General features: G+C 36.0%; 1 protein-coding gene across 2 annotated transcripts in view; it reads right to left on the bottom strand.

Moving 5' to 3' along the window:
• Positions 1-21,223, bottom strand: part of LOC114250646 (putative G protein-coupled receptor CG31760) — a 74,053-nt gene that overhangs the window by 21,752 nt on the left and 31,078 nt on the right. The window contains exon 3 of one of the 2 annotated variants that reach the window (XM_089739637.1): positions 12,067-12,191. In XM_089739637.1, coding sequence (XP_089595763.1) covers positions 12,067-12,162 — 96 coding nt within the window. In that variant the 5' untranslated portion in view covers positions 12,163-12,191. Of the gene's footprint in view, positions 1-12,066; positions 12,195-21,223 lie in introns of both variants that reach the window. The other variant, XM_028184613.2, reaches the window with a different exon arrangement.

Genomic DNA, 21,223 nt, shown 5'->3' with positions numbered 1-21,223 from the left:
ACAGACCTCGTACTAACTTGTTGACAAAATGACATGATAGCTGATAGCATAGCATGATAGCTGGAAACTATATTCACAACAATTACTAAATCAAAAGACCTTAAACCAACACTAAACAGTTCAATAGTTACAATAAATATGTATATGTATGTGCAGGAAACATATTGTGATAGGAGGTATACAATAGAAATGAGACTTCAACCTTTTGTTCTAAGGTAGAACGTGCCATTCGAATTGTGAGATCTGTGGGCTCCAGTTAATACGCAACACGAGATGGGTCATTAACATTTTCAGTCTGAATGATTCTCAGAGTTAAACGCTATAAATAGCACGAGCAGCAAAACTTTATGTGAAATGAAAATCGCAAGACGATCTTAGCGTCTATATATTTTATTTGTTAACAATATATTAATTAAATAGCTTGTTAGTTACAATAATATGGATATGAAAATGTAATTTAAAAAAAACATCATACTAAGTATAAGTTGCCATTAATAGCGGTATCAGCGACTCGAACTACTAATGTTGTGGCTTCAAAATAAGAAGCCTCCTCACGATACGGGATGTGTCAAGAATTACCGCTTTCTGTATCAGACTCTTTAACAAACTCTATAGCGAAATTTTCTTGAGGTGTTGGTCGAAGTTTTTTATTATCAAGCCTTCAACCGGTATAATTACCGGCCCAATAATAGTTGTATCAATATGACGCTTGGCGGTAATCTCGTGGGCCAGATATTTTAAATATTTTTTTAGTTAATCCTTTTCTGCTTGAACGAAGTTCTCCTCCTGAGAAATTGTGAAATTAACCAACAACTATTCAACGTGTAAACCGGTCCATTATCACGATATGAGACTTATCGGCGACTATAGTAATAGTCCTATAATGATAAATCGGTCTCAGTAGAGCATATCGTCGTTGTCAAACCAAAATCTATTATGTGCATTTTTTGAGATTTTTACTTTTTGACCTTTTCGTATAGTTCACAGCCCTATCTATCGTATAAAAAAACTGTTGTGTCTATAGCTTTAATATTTATCTATAGCTTTCATTTGATATAGTTCTTAAAAAATCACCTTCATGTAAAATTTTATACGAAAATGTTTTTACTCGTTAATTCAAAATAGAGTTTTTGCACATAGCAAATTTTGGTTTGACAGCGACGATATGACAATTTCCATGAACTTGTAATGCTCGGTTACGGGTTATAAGGTACAATCGACGAGACCACATCTCAGGGTAAGTTTTTGGTGGATAATCGTAGCCAATTGTATCTATGGTTATTTGTTTGCCACTGCTACATAATTGTACAATTGTTCGATAATATCAGGAAAACGTGATATAAGATGATATTCGTTTGCGTAGCTTCAAGTTATAATAATAATATAAGCATGTCTTAATTTTGCCCTTATCCCATTTTGTGGGGTCGGCATGAATGTCGAGAAGCCTATACAAAATTTATATATTCTATATAAACATGCGAAATACCACTCACTTATCATCAAATCTCCGAAACGATCTCTCCAACAGACTTTGAATTTGAGATAGTTACTCCTGTTCAAAAGTAGTTCAATTAGAACGAATTTTATCCAAAGCCTTTCCAGAATAAATATGTGGTAATAAAATATATGTGAAAGTGAGTATGTTATTTTTTTATAACGCTTTTACGTTTTAACTACTCAGTAGATCATCATGAAACTGAAGTCACGTTGCAAGGGGTATAGAAAAGGACATAGAAGCTCTCATCTAATAAAGTGCTCTTCCCGGGAATTGAAGTTTTTTGTACATTAACGAAACCGCTATATAAAATGTGGTATCGTTATGATTTAAAATGACAAGGACGAGTAAATATACTTACACTGCTGACTCGTAGACAGGCCTGTTAAGTAACCAAGGAACTCGATTACATTTTCATTATAAAACTGCTTGGCTCAATAATCTGAGAGTCCAAATTATTGTAGTCTTAAGTAAGTTCTTAAATTGAATTTTCATTAAATATAGTTAGAGTGGTCAAATTATTTTTTCATATCAAATTATTGCGCAATAAATTTGGGTTTTCAAGTACCATCGATGCATTAATTTAAGAAATTAAAAGTTATTACGACGGAAACTTTATTTATAATAAATTATGGCATTAAAATACTTATCTGTATGGTAGCACAGTAATAGATATGGCATAATGTTCCCTGGTTTGATAATGACACCAGCAACTCTTTATCCCGGGAAAATGCAACGTGTTTTATTATTCCGAAAATACAAAATATCAATTTTTAATACGCGATTGAAATCGCGAGGCACGTCTTGTATCTAATGATACTTGATACGACCATACTTTTAGAAATGTCCTGATTTTTTTGCACGCTTTTAGTAGCTTGGTATAGACGCATATTTGTTTGTAAGTAACTTAAATTAAGTAAGATTAACTAATACTTAGACTTAATTTTTACTGACTGCAAATGTCAGATTAAAGTGAAAATTACACACATGGATTAATAGCTGATGACAATGCAATATTATAATTTCGCTCTAATTTACTGACCAGTGTCAACAGGTTAAAAAAAGATGTGTGGTGTTGTGGTACACCGGATCGGAACTAAGTTCCTTATTATAAAAATATTAATTTTAAGTTATATTCGAAGTATAAAGAAAATAAAACTGGAGGTTTCGCAACAACACACGGTCATTCGGTAACGTGCGAACTTATTGTGGTACACTTCATTCACGGTTGTTTGCATAAGAGTCAGCGTATTGCGCAAACGAACGCTCTGGGATCGTGGTCAATTAATGATAAAAAAATATAGTATTTTTTGTACATTATTACAAAGTTAAGTTGTACACTGTGTGCATTACTAATAAAAATCTTACGTTACGGACGTTTTTTCCCGGTTAGGGTATCCCTCCGCATCGTCCCATAAGGAACTTCGTTCCAAAAATGTGATGTATGGTTACCTCGGTTTGCTATTTAAGCGTGTTTTATTACTTATACCTTTATTATTAGTAATCTCGTTCGAAATAGAACTCAAATTTAATTAACAAATTGAATTTTGCAACCGTTGTTATGGACACCACGATCGTTAAAATAACAGAAATTCTCAAATGTATGAATTGCGTTGTAGGTCGCAAACTGCCTGCTGTGCTGTTGTGGCTGTAAATGGGTCACTGGTTAGGTAACAACAATGATAGGTACATTTGAATTATGAATTTAAATTTCAAAACAAAGAACGGGTTATAAAGCAAATAAATGTAATTAAATCTTGGTGGTTATTACATTTTCAATTTACATCATCAATCAACATCAACTTATTATTACATCGTGGTACTCATTTGGGTGTACTTTTTGGCTAGAATAGCAATGCCACCATCAAAGCAAGAATACCCCATATTATCCGGCGTGTGTCGTAAAGGCGACTAAAGGCACCTACCAGACAACGAGTACCGGTCTCCTTATCCTTTTGAGCGCGAACCGTCGATAGATTGACTCTCTGTTAATGCGTATAAAGTGCGGAGCGTCGGAATACTGATTATTTGCACAGTTTGATAATACGTATTAGGTATGCTGTACAGACGAATCTTAGCGCGCGTATTTATAACGTATTGAATAAGTTAATAACATTATTGAATAACTATTTAAGATTATTTAGCTATGAATTAGGCATTAATTTTTATCTATTAGTATGTTTTACAGTGCTTTTTTACAAAATTCGTTTAGCAATATCTGTGAAATATGAAAAAATAAGCCAGGCACTAAAAGGTTAAAGTAACATCAGCATATTTAATAATTTTTTTACTTCATTGCACAAAAGGCATAAAATAAAGTCCCCTCAGTAATGTCATTTTCCAATGAGGCGTAAATATCGATATTAACGGGAAGAATAGGTACTCTATATTTGCAATGTCCATGACCTACAATTTTTGCAGCGATAACAAGTAAAGTTAACTTGAAACATTCATTAAACGAATCGTAATTCAAACGCATGCCCAAATATAATAATATATAACCGAATCAGAATATCAACTGCAAGAATCACCGGAGCGCAGTTCCCCTATCAGATTGGGTTTGGAACGACTAACTTTAATGCACAAGGTATTGAAACAATTCCGTATAATATTTTACTTAATAATTCTTTCTTGAAGTCGTAAGGATTTGTGTATTTTCGGCATATCTAGCTATTACAACGTCTTCTGTTCGTGGAACCTCAAAAGTGAAAAAATAATACGGATCGGGACCAAGCACCAAACTCTGCGAAACTTCAGCAAGAATTTCGTCGAAGGCGTAATAAACGTCACTTTCCTTGACCTAAAAGATCTTTCAAGGTATGACTTAATAAGAGAAACTAAAATATGCGAGAGGAATATCTTAATTTAAAACAAGAGTACTTTATGGTATTCTTTGTTAAGTTCCTGGCTGTATATCAAGGGAGACACTCAAAGTAACCCTTTGCTCTCAAAGGATGCGCTTATATTTTCGCATATTCGATTCAATGATTATATTCACTAGTACTATTAGGAATATGCATCAATAATTTCAATTAATTTTGTACTGCTATAGATGAATGACCTGCTTGGTTCATATGATTAACGGAGTATGTACCTTAGATCACAATAGGTATTCCGCGACACATTTTTAGAGTGTCGAAGTCCAAATTGTGTTGCATAACGATTGTTTCACCCTTCAAAACAAAACGTATGATTCCTTCACTGAAGAAGTTCCGGTCACCTTCCTCGCGAACCCACCGCTCGCGACGAATGCTTCCACGAGTAAATTAACCACTAGGTCACTAGACACAGCCCACTGAGTTTCTCGCCGGATCTTCTCAGTGGGTCTCGTTTCCGATCCGGTGGTAGATTCTGCGAAGCACCGCTCTTGCTAGGGCCGGTGTTAGCAACACCTCCGGGTTGAGCCCCGAGAGCTCACCTACACGCTATGGTAACACTGATACAGCCTCTTAAGGCTATCAGCATTGGTAGGAAGAAAAAAACTGAAGAGATATGCATTATTTTACGCATTCATATGATTGCATAATATGTCCTACTAGTTAGCCCTACTTGGTTAACATTGTTTGCTGTTATAATGCATACCCTGCTTCCCAGCCTGCGGTGAATCCCGCTTTCGCCTATCCAACCCACAGAAGGATTTTAGGTGCTGTATTCTGGGCCATGTGTTACGTTTAAACTAGACGTAAGATTTGTTTGTATTTTTAAGATTTGTGTTAATGCTATCAGTGTTCTTCCGGAATGTTTAAAGCTAACCGTCATCAGGTAGCAGAAATTGGTATCGAAACTAGAACGTCTCCCGAATGTTCACAAGACGATTCTTAAATATTCTAGAATGTTCTAAATGTTCTATCGAGAATGTTCCCAAATTTTGAAATAAAAGCGTGATATAGGTGACTGATGAAAGCAGTTCAGAGGAAAGTCAGACAGAAGCGAAGCGAGAAGTGAATTGTGATAGTAAAATCTATTTTAGTTGTCGTAATAATTAGAATGAGTTTTAATTAGTATTTCAGTTACGAGTTTATCTATAACGAGGCCTAGCTCGTACCAATACCTACGTTGTACAAAAAGGTTGTAATCGCTTTTGCGGGCTGGCTATATTTTGTATATATAAAAAAAACGAAATTTTCCTTTAGTTATCTGTAGTATATTTTCATAACAATATCCAAGACGAAAGTGCGTTACTTCTATCGTAAATATCGTGTAATACGAAACAAACGTACAATTTACGACACCTGACCTAATTTTATTAAATCAGGTCACGTTGTGATAATTCGTAAAATAAGAGAAAAAATATTTCCCTGAATCTAAGGAAATTTGGTGGTGAAAATTATGTAAGTTTTTTCAAGCATTACTTGGGATTGAATACATCGGGTTTTCAGGTAGGGACTTCGATGAAACTTCTAATTATTAATTTGACGAATTATTGAAAGTCAATCGTAATAACCGACACCTTAACATTTCGAAACATTAGAATAAGATTATTGATGATATGAATATGTAAATTTCAATGTATAGTTCTGTAATTGTAAGACCACAGATGTCTCCTAACGTTCGAAATGATATTTGGATACGATCCTTAGTTTGCACAACTGGCTTTATGTGTTGTCACAAGAACCCTTTGCCATTTTATTTTGTTTACCGACGCTGTTCTTATTGCGATTGCGTCATTATTGTTTATTTTATGTTGAAAAAAATCGATAAATAACAGTGAAAAGGCAAGACTTAAACAGTAAAATAGTTTTAATTAGTCTACGATCTGCGAAAACCGAAGAAAATAGTATGAAAGAAAATTGTTTGATCACTGATTGAAATGAAGCCTTTGCTTTGTGGAGATTGAATTTTAAATTGAAATATATCTGTGTTAGTGCAACGTTGGTCTAGATACCTTGGCCTAGAAAGACATATGCATATAAATCTCAGAATTACAACACTGATTTATAACCAAAAGTATGTATTAGATTAAATTAATCTCGGAATCATAGCAAAATTATGATATACATAATTCCAAATGTTCGTTCCAAATTGTAATTAATAATATAATATCAATATATTAATAGCACAAACCCATCTCTTGTGGAATCGTAAAAGGCGACTAAGGGATTCACCGGAGAATTTGATAAATTTATGTGTTTGAGTGGGTCCTTGGGTAGGATTAGTCTTACAATTCGAACCTGTGGCTGTTTTTTATGATTGAAGGATTACTGCTGCCCGTGTGGCCTTTCCAGCTACACAGGGCAGGTGGGCGAGCAAAGGTTCAGCCAGGAGGAGAGATATTTGCTAACAGCTGCCCGAGCGCCTCCGAAGGAGACCTAACAACTTCGCGAATGAATCTACTGCCGTATCGGAATCGCGTCCCGCTGAGAAGATCCGGCGAGAAACTCAGCGGACTGATGTATGGGTTAGGACCTGTGGCTAGCGTTAGAAGCGGACTCTATGCTTTTGAATATACTGGATCTACGATTCGACCTGGTAGGTGTCCCCACGATCAAAAAGCAAGTTTTGTTAGACCAGGACAACGTCTGTCGGGCCCATTTTTGGATTTATTACACGAATACCTTCTATGTGAATACTTTCAGGATAAGATTTTGCTAAGTACAATAAATATTCTAAGAATGTAGTTCAGAGATGAACCCAAGAAAAATGCGATTTTCTAATATCGCTACTAAATTTTTTTACTGTGTTAAAATTTTCTTAAATTCAATTAATTATTTGTCTAAAGGATTATAGATTACATTAAGGACTGATATTATATTAAATATTGAAAAAAAAAGACAATGCATATAGTTTATTATCCCTGAAGAAGCTACGCCAAAAATATTTGCTCAACCAATTCAGATTATATTCAGATGTAGAACCAACATTAATTTTGTTTTACATTGTTTTCTAACACGGGATCTTTTATATATAAGACAAATGATGGCGTATATTTTGATGTACTCGCCCTTCCATGACGAAGGATAATTATTGACGTATCCTGTAGAACATTGAAAGCAATCGACCTAAATAGGTACACGATAGGACCCTATTCCGGGAGAAGCGAACTTAGTATCTGCTGCTCAAGAAAAACATGATCGTATGTTTCATTCAGAAAAAGAAAAATGATTGGTTTTAAGTTTTAATGTACTATCCGAATATAATTATCTCACTATAAAATGTAAAGACTTTATAGAACATACATAATTTTTGTAGTAATTAAAAAGTGTTAATATATATAGTTATTAGAATTCACTAGTAAAATACTCGTAGTAACAGGTATATAATATATAATAGCATAATGAATAATATAGTCTGTCTAAACATAAGGGTCGTGCTGCTATTCCTATTTTCGTCATCACAAATTTACAACAATGACAAACAAAACTTTACAAAATTACATATGTACCTACTCTTTATAAATACATCACCGATCATAAGTTTGTAGGAGTAGCATCGTTATTTTCTTCCATTTCCTTCCTTGTTGCCTATACATGTATATTTTTGTGGCTGAATATGTTTACTACGTAATTATTTTCTTTAGGTTGCATTCATTGCAATTAGATACTGAGTTTACTTTTGCATCTTTTTTTTCTTGTGTATGTTATTATTGCTTAGTCGGCTGAACGAGCGACCCATCTGTTCTTAAGTGGCATCGGACCACTTAAGAACAGATTGATACATCAACAACGCAAATGACGCTGTATGTGAGTGCTCAGAGGCACGAATCCTAAGTCCAATTTGTATGTACAAACAACAATCGTGGCAGAAATAGGCGGCGTTATTGTATGTGAAACCGTAGAATATGGGTGAACTTAAACTATTACACAAGTTTGTTATTCATTAAAATTAGTTATTATGTTAAAGAATAAATAGATGATGATTTTTTTGATAACGCCATCTTGTTGTGTCTTTAAAGCAGTTAGTTGCTCTCAATTAAGAAAAATAGTATTATTATTCGCCAATAGATGTCGGGAAGAGTCATAAAGTTGATTATCGATAAAGTAGGTTAGTGAAAACACGAATAAAACAACATTTTCTGAAAATAAATCGTAGCTAGATCGATTTATCGCCCCCGAAATACTCTGTATACAAAATTTTATGAAAATCGTTGGAGCCATTTCCGAGATTCAGATTATATATACAAGAATGGCTCGTTTCAAGGTATAAGATATTCTTCGGTTTTTTGCGAGTCATAGACATAATCGATCCTACGACGTGGTCACGGACGACTATAACAAAAATTTCAAAGCACTCGTACGCAAGATTAAAACGTAAATGTACATAGTTATAAAATTTTTATTGGTATAAAAGATGATGAAGCAATGAAAATAATAAACGATTATTATGCTCTAAAGATATTCACACAATTTTGTTTTTGTAATTATTTATAGATATTTCATGTTTGATAGTTTTAGAAATATTGTGTTGGGCATTTACTTCAGTTTAAGTAAGTTAATTAGAATAGAAGTTTAATAAAACAATAACCTCCGCGTGAGAGACTATCTATAAAGCTAGATAATAAACTACAGCGGAATTCCAAAGTTGACAGGATAATTTCCTCGTTGCCTCGCCATGGAGCACAAATTCCGGTTTGAGCTGCATACAAATTACCGATAAGTCCTTGAGTACCCTTGACCTTGCGTGGGATCCGTCCGTGATGGATTCCTTTTACTTCATCCATTATTACTAGAATAAATAAACATATTTAACGAGGTCTAAGTAATATAACGGTATTCCGTTGTTAGGAATAAAATAAATTTTAATAAATTTGAATTAAAAATTGTGTAAAGTCCTATTTTGATTATATCCTGAAAAGCACCCCACGCTTTTTTACAATAAAATAATTTTTTCTTACACTATTTTTAATTCAAATTTATTAAAATTTATTTTCTGTTTTTTTAGTTGTATAAAAGCGTATTTTGTTAGTTTTTTTAACTGTTATTTGTGTTTCATTTTTCAATTGAATTTCAATTTTTTAAATTATTTTTTTCAATCTTTTTTTTAATATTGAATTGTCATAGGCCCTTAATAAGTATACCAAATTTCGAGTTAATCCGACGTTTTGAAGGTGGTCAAAATCATGCTCAGAGATTCCGTTACAAACATACATACGTCTGAAGCTAATAAAAGCGTATTAATATGCCTTAATTTAAATATATTATATTATAATATATTATAATAAAACTATGATAATGATGAGAATCTTTGTGGGGATGAGAAATAATAATGTTAATTTTAAATGCCCAGCGAAGCGGACGGGTACAGCTAGTAATTTATAAATCTACAGTGGTTTTTACGGATGTTCCGTTATAACTACTGAACCATGCATCCGATTGACTTGAAACTTGGTATCCATGTAGAAAATACATGTACTTAATGGATAGGCTAATATTTATATGAGTGTTGGACTCCGTAATAATAATGACAATAAATAATAATGTTAATTTTAAATGCCCAGCGAAGCGGGCGAGTACGGCTAGTAGATTATAAATATATCTACAAAGTCGAACTCCGTGTCTACGCAAATCAATTTACTCTGTTTATCGTGGAACAGATAAGATGGAATTATAATTAGGTCAGAGCTACGATGGATAACCAGCGGAGTATAGCCCAAGACCTTAAAAGCCGGAAATATGGCGAAGAGACATCTTTCAGCATTGAAAAGCTTAAGGTTGAAGTTTTTTTTATTATTGCTATAAAGAAACTCACTACTCGCCGACATGCACTAAAAGTGTTCTATCCTTTGTGTTTCGGAGTGTAATTATTTTCATTATTTGTTATTTGTCTACAACAATAACTACAACATACCACAACATGTAATATTGAAACTTAAGGCAACGGAATGGAATATTCGAGTGAGGATAAATAAGGATAGATTAAATTTTCAGTACCAGCTACTCAAAGCATATTTCAGCGGATTCAGCGGAGTTAATTTAGGTGGAGGTGCAATGAAAATAAATTTTAGTAATATATTATGTAGAAAAATTTTCTAATCAACAATGGTTGTTTAAAATCGATAAACTTATTAAACATCCTTATGCATTTGGAGTTTAGTTGTCAATTGTTTGTAACATTATACTGAGACTAGGAAATCAATTCCGTTCATCGCATTGGTAAATGGGTATTTTTGTGTGAGTGCTTTCTCTAAGTTCACTCCTAAATTTCATCAATGAATTCAGCTTACTAATATGATGAATTTATTTTAAGTACCTCTTAAATAAGTTCAGTTGTTTCGTTTACATTTTAGCATGTACAATGTACATATACATGAAATTACCCGGTTTTGTGACTTTTTTTATTGAAGTCGTCGTGGCCTAAGAGATAAGACGTCCGGTGCATTCGTGTTGAGCGATGCACCTGTGTTCGACTCCCAGGCAGGTACCAATTTTTCTAATGAATTACGTACTCAACAAATGTTCACGATTGACTTCCACGGTGAAAAAATAACATCGTGTAATAAAAGTGAAACCCTGAAATTATTATTTGCGTAATTACTGGTGGTAGGACCTCTTGTGAGTCCGTGCGGGTAGGTACCACCGCCCTGCCTATTTCTGCTGTGAAGCAGTAATGCGTTTCGGTCTGAAGGGTGGGGCAGGCGTTGTAACTATACTGAGATCTTAGAACTTACATCTCAAGGCGGGTGGCGTATTTACGTTGTAAATGTCCATGGGCTCCAGTAACCACTTAACACCAGGTGGGCTGTGAGCTCGTCCACCCACCTAAGCAATAAAAAAAAAAACGTTTTTATTGCTAATATTGTTAATCGAGCTCACGGCTAACCTGGTGTTCAGTGTTACCGGAGCCCATCGACATCCACATTGTAAATGCCGCCAGAGTGGTGGTACCTACCCGTGCGAACTCACAAGACGTCCTACCACCAGTAAAAAAACCATCATTTCTTAGTTCACCATTCATCCCTTATTTCATTTACGACTACGTCACATTTAAGAATTATTCGAGATGATTCTTTCATCTTCTTTTTTTTCCATCACACCGTCCGCTACCGGAGCAGAGTTCATTCATATTATTAAGAGCCGCTGCGTTCATCGATAGTTCGTTGCCAGATTTTTTTGCCATGTACATGAGGCTCTGGCATGAACTCCCCTTCTACAACATATCCTGAGCGGTATAACACATCCTTCTTCAGCGGAAGCTAGGGAGCATTCAGCGGTAGGCAGCGACATAACTATGCTCTTAGCAATATTAGCGCCCATAAGCGACCGTAACCACTCACAATCATACATGCAGCAAGCTCGTCTTTTTTTTTTGTTCTTAGATGGATGGACGATCTCACAGCCCACCTAGTCTTAAGTGATTACTGAAGCCCATAGACATCTACAACGTAAATGCGTCATCCACCTTGAGATAGAAGTTCTAAGATCTCAGTATAGTTACAACGGCTGCCCTTCAGACCGAAACGCATTACTGCTTCACGGCAGAAATAGGCAGGGCGGTGGTACCTACCCGTGCGGACTCACAAGAGGTCCTACCATCAGTAAAAATCTGCTACAATGCTCATAAAAATAAGATTTTGAACATAACTCTTACAGGGAACATTGGTGTTTTTAATTTAGTACTGAAACTAGTAAACTCACCCGATAGGAGGTTGCATTTGCGGCGTTCGTGTGCGGTAGCGACAGCAACGCAAAGGGTAGCAGCAGCGCACTTGACATGCGCCGCGGCCCCCCCATTATCGCGCACCATGCGTCTGCGAAGGCGCCTTCTGGAGAGAAAACAGACTGACTGACTCGGTGGTGCGGTAGTTAGCGGCCCTGACTGTTGCGCCTAGGGTCGTGGGTTCGATTCCCGCATCGGGCAAACATTCGTGTGATGAACAGGTTTGTTTGCTCTTCGTCTGGGTGTTAATATCTTTATATTATGTATATATTTAAATGTATATATGGCAGTCTCTGGTACCCATAACACAGGGGATCCTAAATTGGGGCCGGATGACCGTGCGTGATTCATTCCCAGTTATTTAATTTCTCATTTCTCATTTCTTTCTTATTTCTTATTTCACCACCCTGCCTATTTCTGCCGTGAAGCAGTAATGCGTTTCGGTTTGAAGGGTGTGGCAGCCGTTGTAACTATACTTGAAACCTTAGAACTTATATCTCAAGGTGGGTGGCGCACGTCGCAGATGTCTATGGGCTCCAGTAACCACTTAACACCAGGTGGGCTGGGAGCTCGTTCACCCATCTAAGCATAAAAAATGAATAAAAAATAATAATAATAATTTCACTTAGTCGACTTCCCTAATGTAAATCCCGTCCGCGATCGCTTTTAATCTGGGCATGCTCTCCCCTATCACATGTAATTGGAGTAAGTGCTACCTACGTAATGAGGTGACAATTTACAAATCTTCCATTCGCCACATCGTGCCGTATGCGAGTTTAGAATGAGCTCATGTGGCCCGTAACCAAAGTTTTCGTTAAATATTACAACCCAGCTTTCTTAGCTTAGCCGTTGAAGTACGTAAGGAATGCAGATTTTCACGATGATTTAGGTGTTAAACTCATCCTATCCTATTCATTTAGGTATCATAACATTTTAAATACAGCGTAGACCGCTATTTTGCACCAGCAATAGGGTCGTATTCGCCGCTAAACCTGCTCACGAAGCAATCGACGAATGTCGACACCCTAGACTTGTCCTGAAGGACGGTACTGTTGTATTGTTGGACGCTACTAGGTTTTATACAAGCAACAATCAAAGTACAGAAACCCATAGAAGTCTCATACTTAGCTGGTTGCTGAAATACCGTTTCAAATAGTTACATTGTTAGGGTTATTTGATCAAAACTGTTTAAAGGAAAGATTTTTTTCTATTCGGCACATTTACCAATGTTTACAGCATCATTAATACTTAAAAGAAGTCGTGTTTCTTTTAACTGAATCTTCTGGGATGCAATTTATTAACTAACTATATATGTATTATATTATTAGTGGCAATTTGAAAAAAACTTACTATTATGATTTTTATTAATAATGTATAATATCATAAATTTTTATAATTGGCGGTTATATATATCACTAGAATTGGGAATCGCGAACCCTGCTTAAATGAATTCAGTATATGAAAGTCTAACTTATCATTACGGCAACCGGATGCTCGCCTCAAGATAATACTGAATAGTAATCAAAGAAAGTAAACAATATGGGAGAGGAAACACGTTAAATAAAGAAAATGGCAATGCCCTGAGGCGAAGAGGTTACAGGTTTCCAGGTCACGCTGTAGAAGCGGACCGCTCACTATTATAGGCACTCACAGCTTTCCTTCCTGAACTTTTACGGAAGCTGTCGTTCGAGTTTGATGTTATAAAATTACGATAGCTATTAGAATTTTATAAATTCTCTTTATTATCTGGATTCCACGGAAAGTATATTATGAACAATTATTAGTTTTAAACAATTTATTTCATACTGGTGAGATCGGAATTCGACCACAACCATTTTCGCTATGATTTTGTTATTGATTTTTTCTTGTAATAGGTTGGAGAATTTTTACATAGAATTTTTATTATTTGAAACACTAAAGTTTGCTAAAAAGAGATTGTCTTCAAACACAAAAGATAAAAAGGCACTGAGCTGCATATTTAAACATATATTCATTTTATATGTGGATTTGTTCTTTCAATATCCGATAACAAATATTAAATTACAGTAAAATAACTAATATGCGCGACGTCTACCTATGTTTTAGATGTTTTGGCGGAATTATGTATTTAATTACACCGAATTTGAATTGGTTAGAAAATTTGACCAGATTTTCTGTCTCGCTCCGTTGGAATAAGAAATAAAATGTTTGCATTTCAACTAGTGCGACCTTGTTCAGTAACAGAGCGGTATCGGCTCAGGGGATCATATGAGTAGGGTTAGGCAACAGGCATGTTAGGTTTTCATCTGACAGGCAATTTATTGAAAGAATAATGTAAGTCAAAAATCAAATTTATGCCGAGTGTCATGCAAGCGTATAAGGGTGGTTATAAATATTCGCATCACTTGTAAGTGGGTATTAATATCTAGAAACTAAATAATTATATTATTATGTATACATGTAAAATCAGTTCATTCCTTATTTCACGAGAATACAAAAAACGTAATAATATGGTAAGGTGAAAAAGTATTTTAAATCATCAATTTTCGCTCATTCGACTTTACTAAAGTCAATTTTCATTTTTGTTAAAATTCGACGAACTGGTAGTACGGTTTGAATTTTCAAACTGTACGACTTGGGCGTACCGGATTTATTCTAGTCCTAGTCTAGTCCTCTTTGACGATGATACGCTTGTTTGTTAATCGAGTAGAAGCAATATCAACAAATCTATACTTAGTCTGGCCATAAATACTGTTACAATTAAAAATAAACAAAATATTACATTTGAATTTGGAATCTGTCATTTTTATATGATTGCTCATTGAGTTTTCTCATTTTGCCGCCAATACTTTGTACAATATTTTGCGATATTAAAATGGAGTGGGGAGATAAAGAGAACCGAACCGCTGTGATTGCATTCGACAAAGTAGGTATGGAGCCAAATGCAATTTATAAAACTCCATACGCTTGGTATTAGTAAAATGTTTGTGTACCGGGCTATTAATAGGTGCAATGAGACCTCTTCTGTTGGTGACAGAAAAAGATCTGGCCGTCCACGTAGTGTTCGTACGAAAAAGGTGGTCAAAGCAGTAAGGGAAAGAATTCGAAGAAATCCTGACCGATAGCAAAAGATTTTATCTCGGGAGATGAAGATAGCACCTAGAACCATGTCGCGTATTTTAAAAGATGACTTAGGACTTGCAGCCTATAAGAGACGTACTAGTCATTTCTTAACTGATAATTTAAAAGAGAATAGGGTGGTAAAATCGAAAAAACTACTGAAGCGGTACGCAAAGGGAGGTCATAGAAAAATTTTCTTTACGGATGAGAAAATTTTTACAATTGAGCAACATTTTAACAAACAAAACCGTATTTATGCTCAAAGCTCTAAGGAAGCTTCCCAATTAGTCGACAGAGTGCAACGTGGGCACTATCCGACTTCAGTGATGGTTTGGTGGGGTCTATGAAGGAGTGACTGAGCCATACTTTTGTGAAAAAGGTATCAAAACATCGGCACAAGTGTATCAAGATACCATTCTTGAGAAGGTAGTGAAGCCCCTTAACAACACCATGTTCAATAATCAAGAATGGTCCTTCCAGCAAGACTCGGCGCCAGGTCATAAAGCTCGGTCTACGCAGTCTTGGTTGGAAACGAACGCTTCGGACTTCATCAGAGCTGAAGACTGGCCGTCGTCTAGTCCCGATCTTAATCCGCTGGATTATGATTTATGGTCAGTTTTAGAGAGTACGGCTTGCTCTAAACGCCATGATAATTTGGAGTCCCTAAAACAATCCGTACGAATGGCAGTGAAGAATTTTTCCATGGAAAGAGTGCGTGCTTCTATTGATAACTGGCCTCAACGTTTAAAGGACTGTATTGCAACCAATGGAGACCACTTCGAATAAGCTTTTTATACTTTAAATTGTTTTATATTTATGTATTAAACTAACACACTGTAAAAGTAATAAATGTTATTAGCAATAGATTTTATTTTTATTTTTAATTGTAACAGTATTTAAGTATGGCCAGACTAAGTATATATAAAAATGAATTGCTGTCCGTTAGTCACGCTAAAACACGAGAACGGCTGGACCGATTTGGCTAACTTTGGTCTTGAATTATTTGTGGAAGTCCAGAGAAGGTTTACAAGGGAAAAAAAATACAATTTTGTTTTTCTTTTGATATGTCCCCCGTCAGACGGATTCCTTTTGTTTGTTTTAAGTTTATTTTATACAAACGTTTAGGTCCTTTATTTATCGATTGAAGCACTACGAAGTCTGCCGGGTCAGCTAGTCACGAATAAATTCTCGACCGCAGCCATAACCCTTGGATAATGGCTCCGGAAATGGCGCATCGATGCTAACCCTCCATGAAAGGCCTCCAGGCCACCAATAATACTTGGGCTTGTCATCCAAGGATGTGTCATTGGATGTAAATTTCGGATGACGTCATGCACTAGAATGTTATAGATAACGCGATAAGTTTTATTTTATGTTTCACAATGCAATTCATAAAACCAAAAACAGATTAATGAAAAGAAAGAAAAAAGGAGAAACAGAACACGTTGAGAAGACACAGGAGAAACGTTGATATACCTACTAGTGGAGATAAAACCTAAGGAGGTTGACGCCAAGCTGGTGCCAGGTCGTAAAACTCATTCCAATTCCCTATACAGCATCATAAGAGAACATGTTGCGCCGACCATGAGAGCAAGGAAAAGCGGTTGCAAATTTTCAAAATGAATCTTCTGACTTGAGCTTATAGTTAAAGCCGATTAGAAGAGACTGGAGAGATCTTTACAGCTTTAACAACAACAGAAAGCATTATGTTAAGTGCGATTTGATTAAAGAAATTGTCTCATAAATAAATATAAAACACTGTTTATCTATCATCTGAGATTTTCTTATAGTGATAATGAAGCTATAAGTCAAAGAAACTGCCGGATTTGAAGATACTGTTAGTTCTTTCCAAGGGCAAAGAAACGCAAATAAAAGTACAGTTAAAACTGCTTTTACGGTTTAACCTCGAGTTAACGCTAAAAGTGCTCTTGATTACATCCACGACCCGTGATAACTAATAACTTATATGTTTGAAGTCGTCAATGCATGTAATGTAAGTCCGCACGGGTAGGTACCACCGCCCCGCCTATTTCTGCCGTGAAGCAGTAATGCGTTTCGGTTTGTAGGGTGGGGCAGCCGTTGTGACTATACTGAGACCTTAGAACTAGATCTCAAGGTGTGTGGCGCATTTACGTTGTAGATGTCTATGGGCTCCAGTAACCACTTAACACCAGGTGGGCTGTGAGCTCGCCCACACATCTAAACAATAACAAAAAAAAAATGTACCTAAAATTTCAGGGGAAACATGTAACTATACTTGAGACCTTAGAACTTATATCTCAAGGTGGGTGGCACATTTACGTTGTGGATGTCTATGGGCTACAGTAACCACTTAACACCAGGTGGGCTGTGAGCTCGTCCACCCATCTAAGCAATAAAAAAATAAATAAAAAAATAAGCATCTTATTTTATGCCGACAAAGTCGTATATGTGCGTAGGACCCGCAATCTAATCTTTGCGAATAATAATATAATTTCAACTTCAAAGCAACTTTGTGAATTTCTATACGAGAAGAACTCGTTAAATAAATCTGTAAACTCTCTCAACTCCCGCGCTTTATCGAATGTCGGATCGCATTAAGTTTGCGGCGTGCAACGACGGATGTATCTAGAACGGCACTTTATTCAACTTTGTTGGAAGACTGCCCGAAACTAGACAAAGCAAAGTATAACTGTACGAGGCCTGCGAGATTTTAAAAGATTCTCTTATCCGATAAAATTTTTCAATTTCTAATCATATTGTTTAAATGTCTTGTAAGTCGTCGTCGTGGCCTAAAGGATAAGACGTCCGGTGCATTCGTGTTGAGCGATGCAGCGGTGTTCGAATCTCAGGCAGGTACCAATTTTTCTAATCAAATACGTACTTAACAATTGTTCACGATTGACTTCCACGGTGAAGGATATAACATCGTGTAATAAAAATGAACCTGCAAAATTATGATTTGCGTAATTAGTGGTGGTAGGACCTCTTGTGAGTCTGCACGGGTAGGTACCACCACCCCGCCTATTTCTGCCGTGAAGCAGTAATGCGTTTCGGTTTGAAGGGTGGGGCAGCAGTTGTAACTATACTGAGACCTTAGAACTTATATCTCAAGGTGGATGGCGCATTTACGTTCTAGATGTCTATGGGTTCCAGTAACCACTTAACACCAGGTGAGCTCGTACACACAACTAGGCAATAAAAATAAATAAAGAAATTTTTGAAGGCCAATTTTTATCGTACCTTTTTGTTTAAATAAGAGTGCGCGACATCTCAGTAATTTCATGAGATACGCTGCCTGACACGTCCTTGTTTTCAATATAATTGCCATAATTTCTTAAGTCAGAATTTAACGAAATGCCTTCTTGAAATGAGGAGGAAAAATTAAAACGACTATTTTTGTCGCTGTTTGTTGAAAATTCTAAATACAGAGATAATAAAAACGAAAATGATGTTTAATAAATAAAAAAACCAAAGCTTTTTTTGCATTGCATGTTAATCATTATTGTTAATTACTATGAAAACACAAAAAATGAGAGTTGTTAGTGTGTTTTAATTAAAACAAAGAAAGGATTTTTTATCTTAACGTTATCTTCATTTATATATTCTTTTATCAGTCTGTTTAGTTTCCTTTTCAATAAATAAATTTATTACCTTTTTCAATGTAACGAAACCTTGCTTGCGGTAAGGTTTATAGAGCCTTTACGGTGCTATTGACAGGCATCTAACTATAATGACGCAGTTTATATCGACCATGAAGTCGTAAAAATGAATTTTCCACGATTCCTTTCACCGATACACTTAGGAAATTTATCTGTCTCAACCGCTGTTCGGAGGATTACTGACTACTTACTATACTACAAGTTATGGACTGGTTTTCCGGGGTCACCTTTTATAATACACTCTTAAATTTGATATTTCGGGTAAGATTTTTTGTGTTAGCCTCGTGTGTATTTACGGCATACATAGAAGCTAGCTTGGCACTGTTTCCACTTCGATAAAGCGGCACGACACGAGAACCCTCTCATCGTGGCCGCCGGTAACTACATTCCCGATCCTGCGGACAGAATGGAAAGCAGTCGACGTCGCCCAAAACACGTCATCTCGGATCCTCAGGATCCACTAACGATGCTTTTAGGTACTTCAAGCACCGGTCACCGTTCTCGTCGAACCCGTCGCTTGCGACGAAGGGCTCGACGAGTAAATTAACTCTCAGACACAGCCCACTGAGTTTCTCACCGGATCTTCTCAGTGGGTCGCGTCTCCGATTCGGTGGTAGATTCTGCGAAGCACGGCTCTTGCTAGGGTTCGTGTTAGCATCGTCGTCAGGTTTGAGCCCCGTGAGCTCACCTACTAGCCACGGTTACGCTGGAATAGCCGCTCCAGGCTACCAGCTTAGGCAGGAAAAAAAAAAGGCACTGTTCAATGCAGAAATGTATTTATTTGAAATAACGAGATTTAGAACTACAAATAGTATTTTCATTGATGACTCCTATTGCTATTATTTTTTCTTTTTCTTAGATGGGTGAACGAGCTCACAGCCCACCTGCTGTTAAGTGGTTACTGGAGCCCATAGACAGCTACAAGGTAAGCCCGCCACCCACCTTGAGATATAAGTTCTAAGTTCTCAAGTATAGTTACAATATTTGGGGTAAAGCGACATTTGATGTGGAACAAACGCCCTTCGTTCAATCCTGAAAGTTTTAGTAAATAAGGGCTTTTCCTATATTTTCATTGTATTCATTATATTTATACATTTATAAGCTCGTCGTGTTTCGATGGAAATTAAAAATAGACCCTCAAAAATTACGAATTTCTTTTGTTGACAACAATATCATTCTTTTGTTGTCAACGACAACGTAATCTTATTGTTGTCAACAAAATCATGGTCGTAATAATAAGATTACGATCTTACGAGATTACGAATCTTACGAGATTCGGAGTATCTATGAAACAAATTTTAACTGTTATTCTATACAACGAACTATTCTGACTTTAGATAGTTAGTAAGACTTTATTATTTTCGAAATTTTTTTAGATTTCAGTCTATGTGAGATAAATATCAGTGGATCCAACCTTAAAATCAATCAAAACGTGCCTATCTTAATTGGTGGTATACGAGGTAGATAGAGTATGTGGGATAGTAAAGAAAACATATTTCCAAAATGTCATAAAGTAAAAGATAATTCTTAAATGAAATGGCAATATGGTGAGTAGATAATAAATGATGTTAAACTGTCATTGGAGTACATAGACAATGAGGTATCATGTGCATGTTTACCGCAATCCATCCTAAGACGTAAGATGTGAAGTATAAATTATATTATTAAAATAGTTGTCTGAACTTTTCCAATATTTTAACTTTTTTTACTTCAAACGAACGATTGCATCGCGTTATAAGCTGTCTGCATGCCCGTCTAACCGGCATGACGATACTATCTCAGAGAAGACTGGTGGTAGGACCGCTTGTGAGTCCGCGCGGGTAGGTAGGTACCACCGCCCTGCCTATTTCTTCCGTGAAGCAGTAATGCGTTTCGGTTTGAAGGGTGGGGCAGCCATTGTAACTATACTGAGATCTTAGAACTTATATCTCAAGGTGGGTGGCGCATTTACGTTGTAGACGTCCATGGGCTCCAGTAACCACTTAACACCAGGTGGGCTGTGAGCTCGTCCACCCATCTAAGCAATAAAAAAAAAAGAAGAAATTAACTAACCCCACTACTTAGGATATCGTTAAAGGAATAAGAAGTTGAAGAAATAATGCTATCGAAACTTGCAACTTTAGTAACATCAAATGTTACAGAATTTTGATAGAGTCCATTTAGAATTTTATCTGTCTCTCTTCACCTTTTGACCTAATGTTGCTTACCTGAGATCTATATCTCATTCAGATCTAAGTTTTATTCCATGCAAATTCATAACTCCATTAACTTGATTTCTGTTGGGTTAAGTTTGTTTGTTCTTTTTTTAAGTTTAATAATTAATTATCCTCTACGTCGGATAACTTTATATTATTAAGTTTCCTTTAAGTTAACTCTCTTGTTACTTAGTTCAAGC

Source organism: Bombyx mandarina, chromosome 03, assembly GCF_030267445.1.
Source record: "Bombyx mandarina strain Sakado chromosome 03, ASM3026744v2".
NCBI classification, from domain to species: Eukaryota; Metazoa; Arthropoda; class Insecta; order Lepidoptera; family Bombycidae; genus Bombyx; species Bombyx mandarina.
The sequence above is the reverse complement of the archived record's forward strand: the minus strand, read 5'-3'. Positions and strand labels throughout refer to the sequence as shown.